General features: G+C 42.9%; 2 protein-coding genes across 4 annotated transcripts in view; both read left to right on the top strand.

Moving 5' to 3' along the window:
- Positions 1–3,907, top strand: part of nek8 (NIMA-related kinase 8) — a 15,651-nt gene extending 11,744 nt beyond the window's left edge. The window contains exons 15-19 of one of the 3 annotated variants that reach the window (XM_077612158.1): positions 140–298; positions 1,134–1,188; positions 1,290–1,399; positions 3,436–3,479; positions 3,797–3,907. In XM_077612158.1, the coding sequence (XP_077468284.1) occupies positions 140–298; positions 1,134–1,162 (188 nt within the window). In that variant the 3' untranslated portion in view covers positions 1,163–1,188; positions 1,290–1,399; positions 3,436–3,479; positions 3,797–3,907. Of the gene's footprint in view, positions 1–139; positions 299–1,133; positions 3,335–3,435; positions 3,480–3,796 lie in introns of those variants that run through there. The other 2 variants (XM_077612160.1, XM_077612159.1) reach the window with 2 other exon arrangements.
- Positions 3,670–21,596, top strand: traf4a (tnf receptor-associated factor 4a). Its single transcript, XM_077612162.1, has 7 exons — positions 3,670–4,125; positions 14,076–14,127; positions 15,787–15,891; positions 16,665–16,826; positions 17,647–17,808; positions 18,557–18,712; positions 18,796–21,596. The coding sequence occupies exons 1-7, from the start codon at positions 3,983–3,985 to the stop codon at positions 19,426–19,428; spliced, it is 1,413 nt and encodes a 470-aa protein (XP_077468288.1). The 5' UTR covers positions 3,670–3,982; the 3' UTR covers positions 19,429–21,596.

Genomic DNA, 21,596 nt, shown 5'->3' with positions numbered 1-21,596 from the left:
GCCCTCGCAGGAAGAACCCAACCGCGGCGCAACGTGTCTACTTTCTGGGGACCAGAAAAAGACACAATGCGGATGGAAACCACATTTTTGGGGGGTGTTCTCCGCCCACCCGTTTTCATCTCGTCTACCTTTCCGGCAGATGGCGAGGCGTACACGTGGGGAAAGGGAGCCCGCGGACGCTTGGGAAGAAAAGAGGAAGACTCGGGGGTACCGAAGGCGGTGCAGCTGGACGAGAGCCACCCTTTCACGGTGACATCGGTGGCTTGTTGTCATGGAAACAGCCTGCTGGCGGTGAAACGTAATATTTTGCCCATTAGTCCCTTTTTTTCTGGAAAAAAAAATATTTTTCCTTATCTATCTTTCGGGACATTTATAACTTTGAACGATCCCTCGAGGATTTGTCAGCCATTTTGGATGAATGTAGAACCCTTTAATTCGCATCATTGGCTGCCATTGACATGAATGGTGGATGTCCACGATGTTAAATACTACAAAAAAAAATTTAATATTTTTTGAGCATGATATATAGGTTGTATTTCATTCATTTAAATTAGTTTCTAAGGATGTTAATTTAATTGAATTTGTTCTTTAAAAAAAAATAATCATTTAAATATAAGAGAAATAATAGCCAGAGGAGCACTCTAAGACAGACAACTTCTGCCTAAGCAGACAAAGTCAAAGCATCACCATATTTGGTCACATGGACACTCCCTTTTAGTATAAAATATGATATGGTGAAATTCCTTTTCTGTTCTCATTGATTTCTGACCTCGTTACAGGACAGATGAAAAATGCTAGCATCTATACTTAAAAATACAATCCAACATTAAATACTCCACCAATGTCCGCCCGCCCCCTCAAGCTGCAAGTGAAAAGCCGCAAATGTTGGATTAAACTTTTCTCGGAGAGTCCACATTAAAAATAGACACCGATTTAGAGAAGATTAAAGTGCAACACAATTTAATAAGTAAGCGAGATGATGTCGCTAATCCTCGTTGCTACGGGTTAAAAAGACAGTCCGACTGCAACATGGGAGGATATTGTCAATATGGCACACAAAAAAACACATTTAGTCTCCACAGAAGTGCTTATTGTCTCATGCCAAACTTCCTTTTGTCCCTTCCTCCTTTCAGCTTTTCTCGACGAAGCCGTCCCGAGATGACTTTGTCGGATGCCCCGCCCACCTGAGTACGTTCCCTTTGACACCGTTCGCGCCGTGAAAGGAAAGTATGATCGCGCCTCAAGGAAGTGAGTGTGGAAGAAAGTCACAAACAGCTTTCTCTCTTCAGGGACGATTTCTGACAACATTTCTGGGAGTGTGTCTGCTTTGTCCAGTGGGAACAGAGAAGAGAAACTCCCCAAACAATTCCTACAAAGCAGACTCATGTGCAAAATGAAGGTACAACAAAAATGTCTTCATGTTGCGAGCACGTTACTTTAAGTCAAACCAAGCAACAACAAAACATTCTACCTCTTTTTTAAACTTCGCTATACATGTAATTACATGTAAAATGTTCTTTCCAAATGGCATCATTATAGGGAAGTGAGAAAGGACAAAATAATTACGTTCAAGTCAAACTTACATCCACATCGAAGCCGTGTTTAAAGGGACATACAACACATTTAGCATGTGCATGCCAGTAGAAGTAATTTTGCCCGATATATTAAAGTAAAACAATGTATTCATTGAAAGAAAAATGTCAAGAAAAGCCAATTTTACTAGTAAATGAATGCCTGACATTGGGACTGACATGATACTATTATATATACACACAAAATATGTATACGTGGGTATAACTGATGTCACAAAATGGCTGCACTTATAGGTGGTGTTTGTTTAAATATTTTTCACCCAGTTATCCGAGGTCCAAAAAATGTCCACACATAAACCGAGCAACATCTTTCACGTCGCTGCCAGCCCTCCTATTTCAAATGCATTGGACACGGCTCGTCGTCAACGGCACGTTTACAGTTTTTTTTCCCCCCCGCCGGTCGTAATCCGGACACCTTCCGTGAGGTAGCTATTAGCTGGCCGTCCCACGGTGACGCCGCCGTCCAGGCATTGTGCGCGGCGTCACGTGCGTGTCGAGCAATTGGCCCGTAAGAGTGTAAACCGGTTCCAGGCTGGCCTCCGCCCCCCTTCTCCCCCCTTCACCCCTGTGTTTAAGCCTTCCTGTTGAATGGAGATGTTGACAATGCACAGGGGAAAGAACAGTGGAGTGTTTAAGCTAGTCGTCTGTCAAATGACCCGCGCTGATGCACGCCGATCCCCGGACACACTGCTCTCATTGTGCTTTATTGGATTAGTTGAGCCAAGTGAGAGATAGAAGTACGATGTACTTAAGTACAAGTAGAAACTCTAAAGAAGTACAGAAGTGTGCGTTTTACAAAAAAGGGAGGCAAAAATTCAACAAGTTGCAATCAAAAAAAGATGTGAAGATACCAAAATAGTTGGCAAAGTGACTTTTCTGTTCCTCTGATTTGTGGCATAAATGGACGCTATTTCGTGCTAAAAGACCATTTTATACATTCCTGTGAAAAAAAATGTCTTCCAAAAATCCAATGATGAATGTATGATTCACTGTCTGTCCAACAAATCTTTATTTAGGCATAAATTGTAGTGTTGTGCTCAAGACCACACTACCCAAGACTCAGATTTTATCGAGACCAGAACCCACCAAGGCCATTATATTTCACTCATTTGTGTTTTTTTTTTGTTTGTTTGTATATATTTATATATTTTTGTCTTATGTCCTGCGATTGTCAGGCTATCTATATATTTAGAGAGCTCCCCGCCTACTTCCCAAAGTCCGATAGGTTCCAGCACCCCTGCGAGCCTTATGAAGATAATCGGAACAGAAAATATATTATATAAAGGTATACATTTTAATCCAACTCTTGAGAAAATGTAAATCACTATAGTGTAGACAAAAACTTCCATATACATGCATTTCTTATTTTGCAACAAAATAGTCAGATTAATGTATTTTTGTCTCCATCTAATTATGTATTCTTCCTTTGGTATTAAATGCCATAACCTGTTCTGCCTATTATTGTTTGTCCCCCATTTTTAAATATTGTGCATGAGCCCTTATTGCAATGGATTTCTTTTTTGATGATGCACTTTGATATTTAATATGTAACCCATTATCGTGCTCTTATTTCAATCTACATTTTTTGTTGTTGTGCTCGATTCCCTATTACCATTGTTTCCTCTCGTGATGATGTAATGCAAATGCAATAGAGCAGGTGAAAAGTCATCTCCGTATGTTTTTCATTTATGGTATTAGTTATCACTAACCTGGAAAATTGCTGTTGATTAAATTCCTTTCACTCCCCCTACAAATGCCTATATTTTTAATCTTCACCTTTGAATGCACTAGTAAACACAAAACACATTTTTACTGATTTTTTTCTCTCTCCTGTGCCTTTCAGTTCCGCCTCAAGAGGGCGCTGCTGAGCTTCTATCCTGATAAAACGTAAGTCCATATTCATTTTTTTTCATGATTACAAATTAATCGGCATTATAATTGGTTTATTCATATTTATGCATTGGGGGAAATGCCCAATTAAAGAGGAGTTTGGAGTTATTAAAAAAAAGTAATCGTCTTCTTGACTCCTCCTGCTTGGAGGAGGGGGCGGGGCTCGGTGCACCTAAACAGTCGAAGGGTTTGTGTGCTCGCCTCAGTCTTAACGCCACCGCCACCACAACCTTCAGACCCCCAAGTCGGCTTCCTTCCTTACATTTGAAGCTCCGTGTCCATTTCTTTTTTTTTTATTTGTTTGTATGTCGCAGGGGCGAGACGACCCCCCGGAGCGCCATCCCTGGAAAAGACGTGCTATGAGCCGTTCTTCGGCGTGAGGCGCAAAGCGAAGAACCGCAAGGACAGGGACGAGCGCCAGGCCGAAAAAGCCCGAGTCGAGCCGAGCCCAGCCGAGCCGAGTCGAGCCGAACCCAGCCGCCGTCTCAAGAGAAGCCACCATGCCCGGCTTCGACTACAAGTTCCTGGAGAAGCCCAAGAGACGCTTCCAGTGTCCGCTGTGCAGCAAGGCCATGCGGGAGCCCGTCCAAGTGTCGACCTGCGGCCATCGCTTCTGTGACACCTGCCTGCAAGAATTCCTCAGGTACGCCGCTTGTTTCCTCGGTTATCGGTTAATCAGTCCGTGTATGTGTGTGGGTATGTTTTTTTTTTGCATGGGTACTGCAGTTTCGGTTGAGCTTGGGTAAATAGATAGAAAGGGGACGCGTAGGCGGGGCGGGTCGCTTCCAGCTCACCTTTCCACGGTGTTGTGTTTACACTGCGCCATGAGATAAAAAGCGGGACAGATTCGATTGGGTTCCAGGCCCGCGGCACTTTCACACCGTCAGCGAAGAAACGACGTGTATTCATTCTCTTGACGTTGTGCTTGAAATGTCGCCTTATTATGGATATCATAACAAGGGGGGGGGGTTGGTCGGTCGTTGATTGTATTGTTGATTATCACAGGTTCTGTTTACACTTGTCGGTGCGCTTCCAATTGCCTTTTTCTGTACATAGCACGGATTTAGCCATTGCTTGAAGTCAAGTTGAACGCTGAAAGAAAAAAAAGATTGATTGAAGGGGGTAGCTTGCCTTTGAACGTTCTATTTTTGGACTGTTGAATGAGGGACCTTTTGTGTTCCCATTGGATCCTTGCCAGATTTCGATTAGTATTGACTCTTTACCTTACCTTAAAGGTACAGTGTCATTGTTTTTGTTTTCATTGCTCCTTTTTCTTCTTTGTATATCCTAGCTTAGAATTCATTATAGTTCAAGAGGACTATTTACCTGACAGATTTGGAAGAAAGTCTTTTTCCATGATATTGGGCCATTTTATAACAATAATAATGGACGTGTGTTCACTTGCATTAACGCTTTCCCTGCCGTTGACGGTGATCCACGTCCAAGCCGTTAGAAGGGGACTCCAATTATGTGGATTGGACGTCCGAGGATGTGATCGTTCGCTGCCAACCTTCCCAGTCCTCATTTATTGGACTTTACCAGTATTTAGTTTCTTTATTCCTGGCCGGGTTTGCTATTGTAGGGATGTCCGGTGTCTTTTCCACGTCGTTGACTTGCGTTTCAAGTTGATTGGACAGTACATTTATAGAATATATTATTTAAAATGACAGTAGTGTTGATAGATCTGTACTGTATGCATTTTAAGAAAACAAGTCGATGACTAAAAATGGAGGTGCTTTTCTTTTGCAATAGCGTTGAAGATTCCCCCCAAAAGGGTTTGTTTACCTTTTTGAATTGATGTACTTTAAGTTGCTTCTCGGCTACATTTAGTCATTGAAAAGTCATTTAGAATAATAATATAGTGGGATTTGCTTGCATTTTAGATGTTCACCAATGGGCTTGTTCAGCCATCCAGCATGATCTTACATTGACTGTCTTCTTTTGTTAGATCCCCATGTCTGCAGTTTTGCCCCGAGGTGCCACGCAGGCCCGATAGTGTATGTTGTGTACGGATGGGGAGGTCAGGAGGAGTAAGGGGGGAGCGCGGGAGGAGTAAGGGAGGACTGTTGCCTCCAGTCCATGATTAGATGCCGAGACTATTGGTGGAAAGCTCTGAGGGATCTTTCACTCGGGGGTCAGACGAGCCGACACCCGGCCGGCCGGCTTCACCTCCTAATCTGTCGCAAAGACGTCTTTGTTCATAAAGAAATCAGCGCGTCATACTGGAGTGCTACGGCTAAAAGTCTGTAAACTCAACCATGATGTGGTGATGCAAAATACTGTATTTTCCAGACTATAAGTCGCACATTTGTTTAACTTACTTTCGCTAGGTCTGTGACTTTTTTTTGCCACTAACAACCTGTTATGTTGTTGTTGTTGTTTTTTGTTTATAGATAGTATAGTATAGCCTATTTAGCCTGTTCTTCATATTACTATTGTTTCTTTAACGTATTTTTGTTCTTGGTTTCTGATCAATTTAAAAAAAATGCCCTCCAAAAATATAGATATTTTTTTCTCTGCGCATTCTTTGGCTCGTGTGATTTATAGTCTGGAAAAACTGTGTTTTGAGTTTCACATTGATCAAAATAGGCGTCATTTTCCTAAACATTGTATTTTTATATAAGATGAATTGATTTAGAGTTTGGTCATTCAAAACTAGACTTTTTTAAAGCATTAAATCTTCTTATCTACTACTTTTACTCTATTCAACAAGCCAGTTCAACCACATTCATATTGTTTTTAGCTCAGCACGTTTTTTGGACAGACACCAACTTCCAAAAATACCAAAAAATCTTCAAAACTCATGCCTTAAAAGTTTTAGATGTCATAAGAATGTTGCGGTCTTTGTTTGTGCGCTGTCTCTCCCAAGGGGCCTGTGAAGTTCAGACAAACTGGTTTGCTGTTGTTTTCATCACCATTAAAAAAACTGAAAGAAGGGGGAAAAATGCCTCCTACTTAAACTGTAACTCTAACTGGGCCTTCTAGCTTGAAATCAGCCCGAGGGGGAGAAACTCACTCGCCAGTAGAAAGAGGAACGCTGCTAACGATGATGCCAGCGAAGCGTCAGATAAGCGCAAACGCAATGACTGCTTGCCGGGAAGCTGCGCTCGCGCAAAAGCGGAAGCGGGAGACGCGACGCCGTCTCCCACGGCCAGCATTGACCAACCCACGTATTTGCTCGATGACTGTCTGGCCGTGAATTGGCTCGGGTCAACCGAGGTGGAAAAATAGGATTTAGCTCCAGTTTGGCCATTCAAGTACAATCGCCACTAGCTACCTGCTAATTGCTATTACATACCTAGATAACAGGTTTCAAATGGCGGCAGGCAGGTCCGGTCAGCAACCTAAATTCGTCGGACCCGTGAAACTGGGATGCTTACATTTGATTGGTTAAAATTGAGCTATTAAAATGTCTGCCTGCTAATGCTAAAAATACTTGAGCGCCTTTAATATTGTCTCCTAAATGAATTCATCCACCGCCATTGACTGCGACAGGCATCCAATCCAGTTTGATAGCCGATTCCCTGGTGACGGCCCAAACAAAACCCCCCTTGCGGATTGTCCGCTATTTAATTAGCCGCTTGCCGCAGATCCATTGACTGGGCGAATTGGAGCCAAGTTGGCCAAGGGCCGGCCAGTCGGCCGGCGCCATCCTTTCCATTTCGCCAAAAATGCTGGTGCCCTCGCTGCATGACCGCCGCGCCACGTCGCTCCATTTTTTTTAAAATTTGCATCCTTAGTCTTTTTTTTTTTTTTTACCACACATCTTATAAAAAATAACATGCTCAGGCCTGATTTCCAATTACTTGATCAGATCGTTCGATCGCCGCCAGTCCCCCAGTCAAGCTGAATTGGACGTCTTTCCCCCTCAACGGCACTTAATATGTTAGCAGTTTATTTTTTTCAAAATTCTACCGTCGCCGTCAATGGCAAAGAGATGATCAACTTGATTGGACCGCTATTTCTGTCAGCCCTAAGCTTTTTCTTAACAAACACGTGTTTCATATGAAGCAATGGGAACGCATTCCTTGAGCAGCATTTTTTTAAACTCATGTCAAAGTTTATAAAAAAAAATACAAAAAAAGTGGGGAGGGGTTTAAGTAAGTGGATCAAGCTGTTAGCTCACGTTTGGGAACGTAATCCAAGCCCCGGCAGGACGGGAAACAGCCAAAATGAAGGAAATGGACATTGACACCCGATAGGCGGCCATTAGTGTTGTTTGGAAAAATGGAGAAAAAAAAGCTAAACATGGCCTTTCCAAATGTAGACTTTCCCACCCATTAGTCAGCTCTCAGTTTTTGTCCTTGTGCTTTTATGTTTACTAACAAGTGGGATTCTCCCATTGGCCAAATGTAAACCATGTGCGTATGTTTACATTTTGCTCACGAAAACCGCAAAATACTTTAAAATGGTAGAATATCACATCATAGTACAGTAGAAAATGTTCATTTTTCTTTCCGCTTATCCTCACTAGGGTCGCCAGGGGTGCTGGAGCCTCACTATGGGCCAGCCAATCGCAAGGGATAAGGAGACGGACAACCAATCTTAGCTAGGGTCAATTTAAAGTGTTCAACCTGCTAGCTTTAGCTTAGCAAGCATGTTTTTGGGATGTGGGCGGAAACCGGAGTACCCGGAGAAAAGCCACGAAGGCCTGGGGAGAACATGCAAACTTTACACAGGAAGGGCGAGGAGATTTACATTGAAGTGTAATTTAAAAAGAAAATGATTGCAAAATATTTTTCAAAGTGTCAATCATTTCGGAGGATTACAATTCTAAATAATGAAGACATTTTTTCAAATACCTGAATATGAATTTAAACATATTATTTCCTAAGATGTAAAAAATGTGTAAAAATTATGTTCAAATATATATTCCCGCTCCCACTCAAATTAAGTGACCCTTTCCCGAAATAATCGCTGCTTAATAAGCGCCTCTTGGTGGTTTAATACCCGTGAGACTTTGCGCACGTGCGCGCCGCCGCCGCCAGCACGTCCGATTAATGACCCGTGCGTGAGATGTACATAAAGCGAACTAGAGGGGGTTAACGAGGCACGACTCGTCCAACGTACGACTCGATCCGTGTCCCAAATAAATCAAACCTCTAGCTTGCCGACTAATTGACGTTTGAAAGATAGCTGGCACGTGCTGACAAGCCAATCGGGGGCATTGTTGGAATTTTTTCCAGAAAGACGCACAGATCGTTCTTAAAGCACCCCGCGGATGACAAGTTGAGGCATGTCGAGAACTCCCGTTGATGATTTGAATTCAATAACTTTATTGACATTATGCGAGTACATTGAGATTTAAAGCTTCACCCAAAAAGTCAAAGCATAAATAACAATGTGCAATATCTTAGATGGTGCAATATTTTAGAATTTACCTTGGCAGGCTGTGACTTATTATATTTTTATATGACTTATTTATGTTTTTTTTTACTGGGAAAATGCACTTTGTGGAGTAGCACCACCCATTTTGTTATACGCAGCTGTGTAGGATGACCATAAAGGCTTTTGATTGGTTGAAAGCAGGCATAAAAAGATTGATATATGATCAAAAGAAAGTGTGGTTAAAAAAAGGGACTAAAGTGAGCTAGCTTGGGTGTTTTAGTTCAAATATCAACATGTGAGATAAAAATTTGCTGTGCTGAAACTGAAGGAAAAGTCTGAGAACATCACTTGTTGATAGTGTTATGATATTTTATAGCGCTGTGATGGTACTTAATGAAGTTCGCTTTTCCGGGATGAAAAAGTGGAGATACCCCTTGCTTTCGATTTTCCCGATTTGTAACCCAAAACCCGCCGTTTCCGAGACGACCGTATCCTCGGCACCATCGGGAAGCGGAACTTGTGCACGTGAAAGCGGATCTTGTGAAAGTTCCGGAGCCCGCTGTTTGCTCGCGTGGGTGGGGAGGGGGGGTCGCCATGGCACCTGTCCCCAGTGAAAGACTCCTCTGTGGGGCCCGACAGGTGTGGTCGCAGCAGTTAAGCCCCCCTCAGCTGATGAATCGTCATCATTTATCCATGAGAGTTGAGATCATTGCTCCCCTTCCCCGCTTCCTTTCCGGCCTTTTTTCCCCTTTTTTTTGTCCGGACGCCAAAGATCCCTCCGTCTTGTTCCGCCTGGTGGGGTGGGGGGCCGGGGGGGGGCCATCTATTTACCCAGTCAATAAGGCCTCTACACAGAAATCTCTCTCCGGGTTTGCCGCGTGATCGCCAACAGCGAGATGTATTGATCTTGTCTGGGGAAGGACGCCAGGTGCTCGTGAATTAGCGCTTGTTTTATGGACTCGGTGATGGACGTCCAATCCATTTGGACTGGGACTACGGGCCAAATGGATCGGATGTCTGCGGCTGATTCGGAGGGAATCAAAAGCTGGGGCTTTTGGGAAAAAAATTGCAATATGAAACTTGAATGTCTGTATTTGGTCTGGTGATTGTGGTTGATTTGCAACCTGAAGTGTCCTGTAATTGTGGACTGACCCCTTTGTTCCCCCCCGTTCGGAGAGGTGGTGAAAAAGGAGAAAGGAAAATCCCACCATGCATCTGGGGCTCGCTCTCGGCAACACAGGCCGTTTGAGGAATTCGCGCCGGAGAAAAAAAACAATGCCGTCGACGCGCTTGTCGACAAAGGGGGGGCCGCCCGGACGTCAGCGCCTCGGCGAACAAAGAAATGGCGTCCGCGAGCAGGTCGGATGAGTGGAAATAAGGGCTTGATAGGTAGGGTGGGGTAGGAGGGTAGGGCGTGTGTGTGTGTGTGTGTGTGTGCACGCTGATAGATTTGGCCTTGAATCCTGCCGATAAGGTGCAGAAGGGTGTGTGTGTGTGTGTGTGTTGTCAGTGAGTGGATCCGCGCACCTGTGTTTGTATGTTTGTGGACTTGCTGCCTGCCAGCTGCTCCCTCCAAAGATTTCCTCCTCCTACCCAGGTTGCCATGGAGACTAAAATTGCCCAGGATGGCCACACCTTTTATCATCTTTTTTTTTTCCTTCTTTTTTTTTTTTTTTTAGATATATCTATTTCAAGTAGGGCTGAGGACTAAATTCTTAGTCCTTAGAAAATAACAATTTGTGATTTTTCCTCAATATTATTCACATGAAATCACCCCTAATATATAATGTATATATTTTATATATGCATAAATGCCCTCAAATTCAGGACTGGACCCATTTCCTGTTTTGTGTGTGTGTGTGTGAGTGTGTTTGTAGACCAGGGTGTACCTGTTCCCAGGTCCGTTGTTGTATAAAATAGGCTCTAGCACCCCCTTGGCGAATGACTGAATATTAATTATAGAAAGGTTGGCAATTCAACGTGCATGGTTAGTGCTGCAATACAAAACAAAGGGATCCATTTAAAAAAAATTGAATGCACTTGTTGAACACTACAGTTTTAATTGTAGTTTTTTTTTGCTGTCGTTTGGTTCATTTTCATGAAGGAGAATGATCATAGCCTTGGTTTAGAATTGGCGGGTTGAAATGGATTTTGTCAGTCATTTACGCTTAGTGAAGACATTGTTGCATTTGAAAAAAAACAAACACTTGTGATTTGAGCTTTGGCAGCATTTTTATTGTAAATGCCGATTCCAAGTAGGCAAAGTGGCTAAATGTCTTCCGTCCAGCGCTGGCAAGCGCCTCTCCTTAATAGGCCTGACCGTGGCGTTGGCACCCGGATGCCGGCATTCCGCCGGATTAGCGTGGCAGCGGCACGGCGCAATGTCGTCACCCCCACCTCGCCGGCCCACCTCGCCCCCTCGTCCCCCCCCATCCCTTCAATCTGCCCTCCGAGGCCCCGGCTAAAATTAGACGCGCCATCTGTGATGAAACAGCCAGATTTCACACGTGCTCGCTCTTGTTCTTTGCGAAAAAGATCACAACGAGGAGTTTGACGCCTACTCCGACAAGTGTGTCCCCCCCCCCTCTCCCAAAAGCCCCCCATTTGTTGTAGGATAAAAGCCTTTGGGCCATAAAGTCACACTATGCGTCAGCGGCGTGGACGGAGCTCAAATGCGAACTTCTCTTCAACTTTCATTCATTCTCATCCTGTAGTAAAAGTCCTTTTATTTTTTATTAGCGCCGCTATTTCGGTCCACGTTGCCTCCCCGGCGGACTCGGAATCCGGGGAAACGGGCCAGACATCCACACACACACACACACACGTATCATAGTAGCCTTTCTTCCTTTCCTACCACTTGCATCACTTTTTTTCGCTTCTTCTGGCTGAAGCATCAAATGAAAATCGACTTTATACCAAAGTACAAAAGTCGAATGAGAAAGCTAAAAATAAGCTTGAGTCTTGAAAAAGTTAGTCGACAAGTTGCTGCATGGTGTTGGAAACAAGTGATGTCTTTTATCGCTTAAACTCAAAAGCAGCACGTGGTTGCTTTTGAGGGTTAGCATCATTTTTTAAGTGCTAATACAGTAATCCCTCGATTATCGCAGTTAATGTAGACCAGACATGGCCGCGATAAACCAAAAACTGGGAAGTAGGGTCACCCCTATTTAAAAAAACATATATATTTTTTTTACTTTAGTGCTGAGTCCTAGTAGCAATTGGAGGACAGGGTGGGGCTTCCGCTTGCGAGTTTTAGCATGGATTTTCACATTTATATGAACTTACAAAAAAAATTAGTAAAAAAAAAAATTCCCCCAGAAAAAAAATCTGCGATGTAGTGAAGCCGCGATATTCGAGGGATTACTGTAGTCAGGGGGGCTGGTTATTGCTTCAGGCAATGCGGGCGACTGCCCAGGGTGCCGTCGTTATTAGGGGCGCACGAGCCCTAGTCACTGTGTCCAGTTAAAAAGAAGAAATTATTTGTCGGGCCAGAATTCTGCGCAATCCTTCGATAGCAGCCCCTCCTCACTCGAATGTATCGACCGCTATTGCCGTCAATGACGTCCAATGAATTCATCGTGATGCTTCCCTAACCCTCCCTCGCCGTTACCGCGTGGATTGATTTTGACAAACAAAACCCCGCTTTCGGGGAGACGGGTGTCAAGTGACACGGGTGGAAACGACACCTGACCGGCCGGGCGCAGATAACGACATCAAACCGCCACTCTCGCTCTCTGGAGACGCACGCCATTATCGCCATATACTTGTAAACACAATTTAAAAAAAATGTTCCTTTGGGCAAATCCTATTTTTTTTACAGTTAAATATGCATATCATTTGTGTTTGTGAAAGTTGAAACCAGCATTTGCCCTCAGCCTCTCGTCCTCCTTAAAAGCCCGTTCCGTCCCTTGACGTGATCTCATCCCGACCCGTCCGTCAAGTTTGCGTACTCTGATGCCCTTCGGTCGTGGCTTGTCACGAAAAGACGACCGGCGAGGGCACGTGATCTCCACCCCCCCCCTCTGCCGCCGATGCGCCATCGCGGTGGCGGTGGAATCGTGCTGACAGCCCGTGACGAGGCTCCTTTTCGCCCGCGAGCATCTCCCCGGACGTGGGGGTCCGAGCGGGACGGGGCCCCTCCGGCGGTGTCCCGCTCGAACTCGCTGGCGTCACGTTTGTGTCCAGAGCGCCGGACTTGTCGCTTTGCATTTCTTGGTTGCGTGGCGCTGGTCGGACAGCCGGGGAGACGCGGGCGCTTCTTTTTGTCCTCCCGCGCTGATGTGCATTTGCTTGACGGCCAAACTCGGGAATCGGGAATTTTTCAGCAATTTCATACTTTTGGACTTTATCTCAACTGACGTGTCTTAGAAATATGATGAAAGTTTATGGCAAATTAGATGTAAAATGTTCTAGTGTGATCATTCGTTTAAAGATTGGTAATTTGCTGCTAATGACCGTATTTTCCGGACTATAAGTCGCACCTTTTTTGACAGTTAGGCTGGGCCTGCGACTAATTAATACTTAAGTATGACTTATGTTATTTTTTTTCTCTTTCTGTTTCTGTTTTTTCAGGCTATTTTTTCTGAACTATTGTTATTTTTTACAGATATCTGTTTAGCCCATTTTGCTATTGCCATTTTAAGACATGCTTGTTCTTCTTTTCTGATCAGGCAAAAAGTCGCCCTCCTAAAAATGCGACTGCATTACGCCTTATAGGAATTAAATTTAAAATAAGAGCAGATTACCAATAATTGAAAGGCATTAGGAATTAAATGATATCCTAATGAGTTGACACTTGAATATTGCTATTTTATGGCTAACATTGAATATAACCAGTGATAAACTCATCCTAGAAATATTGTCCAATTCCAAATTGGGAGCAGCTTTTTCCAAACCGATTGCAAATAAGGAAACGTTCCAAACGAGCAACCTTGATGTGTTCCACCAATCCTCCAAAACGATTTAAATGGCGTGCATTGTTCGCCGAACGTGACTTGAGGTCCGGAAAAGGCAAAAGTGTGGCGCACACGTGTGTGCGTGCGCTTAAAGCCAGGAAGGAGATGAAAGAGCCACTGTGTGCCGGCCTCAAAGTTCACATTTTATTGAATGCAGCGTTTTCACGTGACAGCGGCGTTCGTCCTTGGGGTGAAGTCCAAAAGCCCAATCAAAATGGTTTGACTTGCGCCAGCAGGTCAACAGCTTGATGTGCTTGCTCCATATTTTCAAGGGGAAAAAAAAATGTTTCTTTTCTTTGTCTCGTTCCAGCGAAGGAGTTTTCAAGTGTCCGGAAGACCAGCTGCCTTTGGATTACGCCAAGGTAGGACTGACTGACTACATCACGTGCTCTGTGTTTAATTGAGCGTTCAAAAAAAGCAATCGTGGAGTCATGGTACAGAGATTTTTTTATAAAAAAATTTTTTTTAATTTTATTCATTCATCTTCCATACCGCCTATATTCGAAAGGGTTGCTGGAGCCTAACCCAGCTTATTTATTTATTCATTTATTTATTTTAAGTTCATAAAAATGCGAAAACCCACGCTGAAACCCATAACCAGATGCCATTCTTTTTTTTTCCAATTTTTTTATTTTATTTATTTATTTTTGTAATAGGGGTGACCCTACTACCGCAATAATCTGACTACGAGTTTAATGCATTCCAGGACTGAGCTCGTATGTCAAATGAAATGAACTAAAAACAAATTCATTCGTTCCAACCCTCTGAAAAAGGATTGGAATTTTTTTTTTATTTCTTCTAATTCGTCATCTATTAATAGAGTACACGGCAACGCGCTCGTAACATAACATAAACAAATTTAAATGAACTTGGCTTACGATGCAGACACACTCAAAAATAAGTTTCATCTAACCTATCACTGAATTTAATTGTAATTTTGTTTTAAATTTTGATACCTTTCTTCTCCCGGGTTGGCTCTATTGGCCCCGCCTCCAACTACACTTTCAGATGCAACCTATCGAGGGTTGTTTGCTTTTGTCTTCCCTTCAAAATACTCCCAAAATGATGCACACAAATGTCCTCACAATAGGATAACGCACAACCACTTGCCAACCACAAGTAGTATATACTCCTCTCGTATTAGCGAGGAAGCTCCGCCATTCTGCACTGACTAACGGGGAAAAAAAACTGAAACAAATTCAACGCGCCTGCGCCAAACCGTCGTTTTTACGCATGCAATTGCGTTTAAACGCATGCATTAAGTGGAATAAGTCTTGTTTAAAAAAATAATAATCGCATAATCATTAAATTCTTTTTTGTCTCTCTATATATGCTTTTTAAAAATAATTTCATCCCATAATCCTGCAATGCATTTTTTGTCTCTCTCTGTGTTCTAATTTGATGTTTATTTTGAAAAAATAATTTCATCCCATACTCCTGCAATGCATATTTTGTCTCTGTGTTTATTTTATTTTATTATTTTCCAGTGCTCGTAAATCAAAATTTGTCTCGTATCTCAAGTTAAATATTTGCTCGAAATTTTACTCGTATCTCAAATTCAATTCCAACGGATTGGACTTTTGCTGGGGATAAACTCATTTTAAATTCTCAGCAGATGGATCAAAAGAGCCAAAGATGAGGTGTTAACTCGTGGGTTGAGTTGGCGAGCTAAAGAGTCGTTTGGACAAAAAAAAAAAAAAAAGCGTGTCGGCCAAAAAACGCAAGCCTCTCTTTGTTTAGCGTGCCGTGACATTTGGAGGGAGGACGGACGCCTTTGCGCTTTCCCACCGAGATGAGTCGGGTCGTAAATCCCGCAGACGAAAATGTCGCTTCGCCCCGCTTGAGCGTCTTCTCACACGGTGTCCTCATTTGTCCAATCCAAAGTGCTCGCGTTACAAAAATGTCAGAAGAAATTGAGAATGAGGACGAGAGGAGCTTTCTGGGTCATGCTCCACAAACTTTGCCACTTTTTCAACACGGACGGATCAAAAACGGGCCTTTGTTTTTTTTGTTTTTTCCAGATTTATCCGGATCCGGAGTTGGAGCAGCAGATCTTGGCGCTGCCCATCCGCTGCATCCATAGCGAGGAAGGCTGTCGTTGGACCGGGCAGATGAAGCAACTGCAGGTGAGTTTTTAGTCCAAATCAAGGGTGTCAAACTTCGTTGGTTAGATATAATATTTAAAAAAAAATAAAAAATACAAAATACAAAATAAAAAATAAAAAATAAAAAAAATATATATATATATATATATATATATATATATATATATATATATATATATATATATATATATATATATATATATATATATATATATATTTTAAAGGTTGGATTAAAAGAACTGGATCAAAAGCTCTAAATATTCAGTTTTATAGATCTAAAACAATGTTTATTTGGGGGAAAACATCTTTTAGTCATTTGTTTTTCATTTCAAAAGGAAACAATTTTTTTGTATTATGTTCAATATTAAAGAGGAAAACAGAAAATATTTTATCTATTTATTTTTAGATTTTACAAAATGCTTTATGAACTAAAAACAAAAGAAAAAAAATGATTTAAAAAAAAATGCTATTATTGGAGTTATATTATCAGGAAATATAATATACTTTTATAATCATTTGAATTTGATCCTAAAACAGAAATTCGGCACTTTTTCGGGCCGCACAAAATGATGCGGCGGGCCAGATTTGGCCCCCGGACCGCCACTTTGACACCTGTGGTCTAAACCCTGAACTGGTTGCCAACCAATCGCAGGGCACAATGAGACAAAAAAAACTCGAAGCTTATTTAGAGTGTTCAAGCAGTTAGCCTAGCATGTTTCTTTTTGCGCTTTGGGAGGAAACCATTTGGGCGTGATCAATGTTATTGACGGCAATTTTATGTTTTTCCGGGATAGGGTCACTTCTCCACCTGCGCCTTCAACGTCATCCCCTGCCCCAACCGCTGCTCGGTCAAGCTGACGCGGCGCGACCTCCCCGACCACCTGCAGCACGACTGCCCCAAGCGCAAAGTCAAGTGCGAGTTCTGCGGCAGCGAATTCACCGGCGAAGCCTACGAGGTACGATGAAAAGCGCTCTTTGTTTGACCCATGTTTTGGGGAAATCATTTTTGCTACGGGCAATACGGGCGATTGCACAGGGTGCCATCCGTTAATGGGCGCTCAAGAGCCATCCCCCCCAAAAATATTGCCAGTTGTCTTGACGTTTTTTTTTCACATTGACTGACCCCAGAGCGTCCAGTCTTTGGTAAACCATTGCTAAAAATGATTAGCTACCAACCTCACAGCAGTAAAATGTTTGTTTTCTTCCATTTCTCATCTGTTTTTTTTTTCTCCCTGCATCTGGAGTTGTGGTTCTAGTCAGGATAGTGTGGGAGTTGTTTTTCCTCTTAGCCACCCACTTGTTTTCTCTCCTATCGAAGAAATTGCTGAATCGGAAAAGCAGATGGCGAGCCGGCAGGTTTTCGCGTTATGTTTCCTAGGCTGCTAAAAGATTATAAAATCAGATCATGAGGAATAGATATTAAGGGCTGACATAAACAGTAGCAATTTTTTTATAGAAAAAAAGAAAAGGTGCAGAAAATATGGCACTTTGGCGAGCCGGATTTGGCCCTCAGGCCTTGGGTTTGATATCCGAGAGCTTTCCTTTTCGGATAAAGACATTCATTCTTCTTAACGTGTTCGGGTGACAAAAAGGCGACGCTGCGAACGGGGGCAAACGGATCCATGAATCAACGTCTCCGCGGGCCATAAACAACGACCGTAAAATAGTCGGTGCCGTAAAAAATAATCACCCGTCGCCGAGTCGGACTGATAAGCCGAAGAAAATGATAGTTGACCAATCAGAAAATGGCATGTCTTTTGTGTGTGTGTTGTCCAGAACCACCAAGGCGTGTGTCCTCAGGAGAGCGTCTACTGCGAGAACAAATGCGGCGCACGGATGATGCGTCGCCTGCTGTCCCAGCACAGCATGGCCGAGTGTCCCAAGCGCACGCAGCCGTGCAAGTACTGCGGCAAGGAGTTTGTCTTCGACACCATACAGGTGAGGACGCTGCCGTGTCCCGCCCGTAGACGACCAATCACATTTTAGAGACATTGTTGATTGAAAAGTGTCCAACTCCTCTTTACAGTAAATATTCTCTTCTACATTTTACATTTTTATTTATTTTTTTAACTTTTTATTTTTGCTAAATAACGGGAAAGTGTTTTTTATATATATTTTTTAAATTTTTATTTTTGTAAAAGATTAATTTTTAGCTAGTTTTAATTAGTAATTCATTAGTTTTAAAATCAGAAAAGGAATGACCTCTACTTTCTGATTTCTTTAGTCATTCACAAAATGATTGATTTAAAAAAAATATTTTGTTTTTTTTTTAAATGTGTTAAATGAACATATATTACATATAGTTATTTTTTTAAAAATAGGGGGAAAAAAACTAAATATTTTCTGTAGCCCTTGATGAAAGCAGATGATTTTAAAATTATATCTAATAAAATATAAATATATATTTCAATTGGAAAAGCAGAACTATAATTCTTTTTTCCCAGGGAATATGAAAACAGGTGTCTTTTTTATATGCAAAAAGCCCAGAAGGCAATAAACCTGTATTTATTTTCGTTTTGTATTTAGTTTCCAAATTAAAAATAAAATGGCAAAAAATAAATAAATACATTTTAACTCAGATTTTTTTGTCCTGAGTTTTTGCGGGCAAAAATCTGGTCCCATAGAAACAAACAGCTATCATAAGTGCTGTCAAAACGCGTTGAAAATCTCTCTCTTGCTTCCACAGAACCACCAGTACCACTGCCCTCGTTTCCCCGTCCAGTGCCCGAACCAGTGCGGTACGCCCAACATCGCCCGCGAAGACCTGGCCAACCACGTGAAGGACAACTGCGGCAGCGCCCTGGTGCTCTGCCCTTTTAAAGACGCCGGCTGTAAACATCGAGTAAGTCAGTTTTTGTATTTTTCAATGGAGCATTTTTCCCCAGATTTAGCCCCTAAAGGCATCCAACCCAATCCCTCTCTCAGTGCCCCAAACTGGCCATCGGCCGCCACCTGGAGGACACCACCAAGTCGCACCTGACCATGATGTGCAACCTGGTGGGACGCCAACGTCAGGAGATCCTGGAGCTGCGGCGGGAGATGGAGGAACTGTCGGTCAGCCACGACGGCGTCCTCATCTGGAAGCTGAGTGACTACTCGCGCAAGCTGCAGGAGGCCAAGCTACGGAGCAACCACGAGTTCTTCAGCCCGCCCTTCTACACTCACCGCTACGGCTACAAGCTCCAAGTGTCGGCCTTCCTCAACGGCAACGGCAGCGGCGAAGGCTCGCACCTGTCCGTCTACATCCGCGTTCTGCCCGGCGAGTACGACAACCTCCTGGAGTGGCCCTTCGCCTACAAGGTCACCTTCTCCATCCTGGACCAGAGCGACCCGTCGCTGTCCAAGCCGCAGCACATCACCGAGACCTTCAACCCGGACCCCAACTGGAAGAACTTCCAGAAGCCCAGCAGCGCCCGCAACTCGCTGGACGAGAGCACCCTCGGCTTCGGCTACCCCAAGTTCATCTCGCACGAGGAGATCAAGAAGAGAAACTACGTGCGCGACAATTGCGTCTTCGTCAAGGCCTCCATCGAGATTCCACAGAAGATCATGGCTTGAAGAGGGAGGACCGCCGAAAACCCCTTTTTTTGACGGCTGACGGACTCGGGAGAGCGCCGGAAAACAAAACGAACAAACAAAACGCCTTGGAAAAAATCAAAGAGTGCCTCAAAGTTCATCTTTTTGCTTTGTATTCTCCACCCGTAGATTGTCGGATGAAGGACCTGGCGGGGCGGCCAAGGGCCTCGCTCTGCACTTAGGAGATTGGATCTCGGACGGGTGGAACTAAATGGAGAGAAGGCAAAAAAATTCAGCCTGACTCGCGTTTGTTTACATGCTCTTGTAGCCCACCGGACCGGTGTGACAGTGCAGCTCCGTTCCCCCCGTTATGCAACCTTTTACACGGTTTCCCAGCCCCACTTGTTCTAAGGAAACGCGCATTTCCGGGACCACGCCTCGCCTCGCCTCGCGTCTTGACTCGTCGTGCCCCTGCGCGGATAAGGAGGTATAATAATTAGCACCTTGTGGTGGTGGTCTTCTGATGAGCCCCTTTTTTTGGTCCTCTTCATCTGGTTGTCCCTCCCCCTTTTGGCTTTCGGTCCAGATTTGGAAACCATCACGACTATGGTTTGAGCCGGAGTGGTTAGTATGCTATGTTGCCAATGGTTAGCATGTTAGCATGCGTGAAGGAAGTCTCATTTTCATCCTTGAAAAGTCTCTCAAATGACCGCACAAAGTTTTGGAGGAAAATTCAGCTTCCGTGTCCTGTTTTAAGTTTAATTGAAATTTGGTTTTCTATCATGCTACAAAAAGTGTCAAAGCAGACAGGGCTGAAAAGACACAGGAAGTCGGCCATTTTGGTTCGAAGCAACCGTTTTGTAGTTCATTTGCAAGGGTCTCCAGTTCTTGAAGACATTAAATTTAATTTCATCCAGTAATATGAATTCAGTTGACGCATCTATCTTGATACCAACTTTAAATTTGGGAAAATGTTTAGGTGAAATTTTATTCACTTATGAGCGAAAAAGAAAAAAAAAGGTTACAGGAAGTGCGCCATTTTGGTTCGAAGCAACAATTTCATAGACCTTTCATGAGTAGAACTACAAAAAAAATTCTCAAGTATCGCTCAAAAAGATTGTATCTAATTGGTGCCCAATTAAAATAAATACAATTATTAGACGATGGATGCTGTTTATTGGAAGTTTTGCATGTGAACAAAGCTAAGAGCTAAAACCAATAAAAGAGACTAGAGTGTGTTCACATGGATTGTCGGTTCTTTTTGAATTATTACTAATAAATATATTTGAAATTTATTATATTTTTTCTTTTTAGAAGCCTTGTAGCAAGGGGGAACCTCGCCAGAGAACATGAACGGCCATTCTGACCAGTTAGTGGGATCAAAAGATGCATTTAAAAGTGAAGGAAAAGCCATGTGGCCTTTTAAATGTACAGTATGCGCTCGCATGAGAGGACAAACGTGACACACGTGCATGTACTAACATCTGGACCACATTTTGTACTGTAACCTGCTCTCTTGAAAAGTCCCTCCATGACTATTTTGGCCTCTGGCCCTTTGTTTTGGGAGAATTTTAAGAATATCATCTTTTTTTTGATAGTATTGCCTGTTTTTGTAAACAGAAAATGTGAAAATTGTGTGACTATGCTAACCAGTTCAACAAGACCACAAGTTGACATTTGCTGTATATTGATTGACGTGCGCTGACATGGTTGGCGTCACAGCGCCACCTACTGGACGGAGGACTGTAAAATGTACATTACTGTTGACTCACAATGGTTGTGTGAATTCATCATGTATAAGTACAGAAGCACATTCTGTCCTTTTTATTACTACACTTAAACACAGACACACTGATTTACTCTCATAATACCAGCTGATATTTTAGTGATTTCAAAGATGTTTTTGTACGATTCTGTATTTTTAAATGGGGGAAAAAAACAACAAGCATATCCTTTTGGGCTGTTTTCTACTTTTCGGTTGGAGGGTCGACGTCGAGTTGGAAAATCTGCCTGTCTGTCTGTCCGTGTGTCTCACTTATTTGAGCCTCACGTGTTCTGTCTGTATTATTTTTCCTCTTTGTTGAAAAAGAAAAAAGTATTTATTTTAAAGGCGCCGGCAGTTGATGCAGACGGTGCACAAAGTTTTTGTCGTTTGATGAGTGCTTGTCAATTTCTCAATTGAAATAAATACCATATACTGTGTCTTAAAA

Source organism: Stigmatopora argus, chromosome 10 (genome assembly GCF_051989625.1).
Source record: "Stigmatopora argus isolate UIUO_Sarg chromosome 10, RoL_Sarg_1.0, whole genome shotgun sequence".
NCBI classification, from domain to species: Eukaryota; Metazoa; Chordata; class Actinopteri; order Syngnathiformes; family Syngnathidae; genus Stigmatopora; species Stigmatopora argus.
The sequence above is the reverse complement of the archived record's forward strand: the minus strand, read 5'-3'. Positions and strand labels throughout refer to the sequence as shown.